The 2,796-nt window shown below is 40.3% G+C and overlaps 1 protein-coding gene across 1 annotated transcript; it reads left to right on the forward strand.

Moving 5' to 3' along the window:
• Positions 1-1,111: 1,111 nt before the first annotated feature.
• Positions 1,112-2,586, forward strand: LOC145018162 (WD repeat-containing protein RUP2-like). Its single transcript, XM_078976071.1, has one exon. It carries the CDS (start codon positions 1,334-1,336, stop codon positions 2,453-2,455), a length of 1,122 nt encoding a protein of 373 aa, XP_078832197.1. The 5' UTR covers positions 1,112-1,333; the 3' UTR covers positions 2,456-2,586.
• The last annotated feature ends 210 nt before the right edge of the window (positions 2,587-2,796 follow it).

Genomic DNA, 2,796 nt, shown 5'->3' on the forward strand with positions numbered 1-2,796 from the left:
TCATTTTTTCGCCACCTTTAGCGGCGATAGTGTCGTCACAAATGGCGTCGCCCTTATTGGTGTGAACAATAACTAACCCCATCCGTTCGATCTGGATGTAATCGTAGGGACAAAAATTGATCCGGAGGCATTCACGCGGATCGCCGATCAAACCCTTTAACGACATCCTTATTGGCGACGACAAAAACGCGTATTGTCAAGTGTCGTCTCTAAAACTTCATATCATCCCTAATGTTGGCGTCCCTAATGCTTATACTTATTGTTGTGTTATTTCATTTCATTCACCATCTTTTCACTCATTTACATTCCTCTATCAAGAACTAGACAATGATATTCTTACCAAATATCCTTAATTTTTCATGATGGTCACTTCTAAAAAATATAGTTTTTTAACAAACATCAAAAACAATAATTTTCATATAACACTTATGAGCCTCTCATATTTTAATTTTATGAAATATTATCAAGACATACATGATAAGTTTATGATCAGATATGAGATAAACCTACTTAAATAGAAATTGACTTGTTGGTAACATAGATTTATATTTCATTATAAACAGTAGACATATACCTTTAATAACTACACTTAACGATATTATAAATGAAAATTAATTGCAGATAATGAGAGACAGTTTCGAAAAAGAAAGTTGTAAAATAATTTATTATTTGACAAAAATGAGGTTAATTAATGGGAGGGGGGACGATATTTCAGATGACTTGGAAAGACAACCACCGCAACTGATGCTTGAGGTACAAAAGCCACCACCATTCCCTTTTTGTGCCCTCTTCCACTGATTATTTATATAATTCCTACATCATATACCAGTTTTACGAAATGACTAAATTGTCCTATTATGTTACTCTTTTGACAAAAAATATTTTTTTATCATTTTTTATGTGGAGGAGATGTTTTATATGAATCTCATTAATTTAGAAAAAGTTAAAAGTCTAGGTATCACGTTATATATAAAAAGATTAAAGATAATAAACAAATAATTCTGATAATTAGGTTAACCAGCCCTAATATATATGTAAGGGCACGATTGTAATAAACGACAACAACAGACCAATTTCTTAAGGGAGCCTTCTAGTTATGGGGCATATATATTATACTCGCACAAAAGCAATATACAACCATGCATGTCTATCCATTTCTTCATTTGGAATTTGTAGACGTAGCCTTTTACTGGTGGGGACTCTCCCAAAAGATCTCAACGAAAAACAGCCCCCACCACCGCCGATAACTACCACCACGGCCACCGCCACCTCCACCGCCACCACTACTTTCAATGCTTTAAATCGCCTGATCACGACTTGACATGAATGGGAAATGAAAAACGTCTCATTTCAATCACAACAAACCCATCCAAACCCACCACCACAAGATCCCGATCAAGAGGATAGATCGTCGACGTCAGCGACGAAGTTTGAGTGGGATTTTTCCGTCTCCGCCGTGGTTTCATCCTCCGTTGCCGGTGGAAACATCTCGGACACTCTCGGCGTCGTAGAGGTTAACTCCTCCGGAAACCTCTTTGCCACCGGCGGTATAGCTAGGAAGATCAGAGTTTATAGCTTGAATTCATTGCTATCATCAAGTAGTGTAGAGGCAACATTGTTTGACCATGCTACTGCATGCCATTATTGCATATGTACCCCAGCAAAACTCAGCAGCCTCAAATGGAAACCCGGTTCCGGAAGCCAGGTCATGGGATCCGCCGACTACGACGGTGTTGTCACGGAGTACGATCTTGAGACCAAGATGCCGGTTTACGAGCGCGACGAACACAGCGGCCGGAGGGTTTGGAGCATGGACTACTCCCACTGGGATCCGGTTGTCGGAGCATCCGGTGCCGATGACGGAACCATGCAAATGTGGGACCCGCGCCATGATGGTGGGAAATGTGTGGCTAAAGTGGTGTTAGGGAGTCCAGTTTGTTGTGTGGAGTTCAGCCCGTTTGGTGGCGCATTGGTAGCCGTTGGATGTGCAGATCGAAAAGCCTACGTTTACGATGTGAGGAAAATCGTTGACCCGGTAGCGGTGTTTGATGGGCATCAGAGGACGGTAAGTTACACGAGATTCCTGGATGATCACACGGTGGTGACGTCCGGCACTGATGGGTGTTTGAAGATGTGGGACATAGAGAAACAGCACATGATTCGCACGTATAAAGGGCACACAAACCAAAGAAGGTTTGTGGGATTATCCATTTGGAGAAATCAAGGACTGATTGGATGTGGGTCTGAGAGTAACCAGTTGTTTGTATATGATAAGAGGTGGGGTGAACCCATATGGGTGCATGGGTTCGAACCAGAGGGTGGAAGCAGGTATGAAGATGGGTTCGTGAGTAGCTTATGTTGGAGCCAAGAGAGTGAAGATGAGTGCACGTTGGTGGGTGGTGGTTCCGATGGAGTTGTAAAGATTTTTTCCGGAAAAAGAAAACCGTTAACTTAAAGGTGATTAAATTTCTTTCTACATTTCTTCCTTTGGTGAGAATTAATTACTTTGTAACTTGGGTTTCAATTCATTACATAAATATGCAAATACTTTATCTCGTTGATAAAGAGTTACCGACTTAATTTGTTTTTCTTCTCTATCTTTTATTATCTATATGCTCTTCGAATTTGGATATGCTAATGCTCGTTGATAGAGTGTATCAAATTAAATATGTAAATATGCAAACGTTTGTGGTACTACCTAATATGCAAAATTGCAAACGATTGCGTGGGTTGGCCCAAGGATGATCAAAGTATAGAAGTCTAATTAAGCACGGACTTTGAAATGTTAAGTGCATT

The sequence above is a fragment of the Lactuca saligna genome, chromosome 9 (genome assembly GCF_052625555.1).
Source record: "Lactuca saligna cultivar CGN05327 chromosome 9, ASM5262555v1, whole genome shotgun sequence".
NCBI classification, from domain to species: domain Eukaryota; kingdom Viridiplantae; phylum Streptophyta; class Magnoliopsida; order Asterales; family Asteraceae; genus Lactuca; species Lactuca saligna.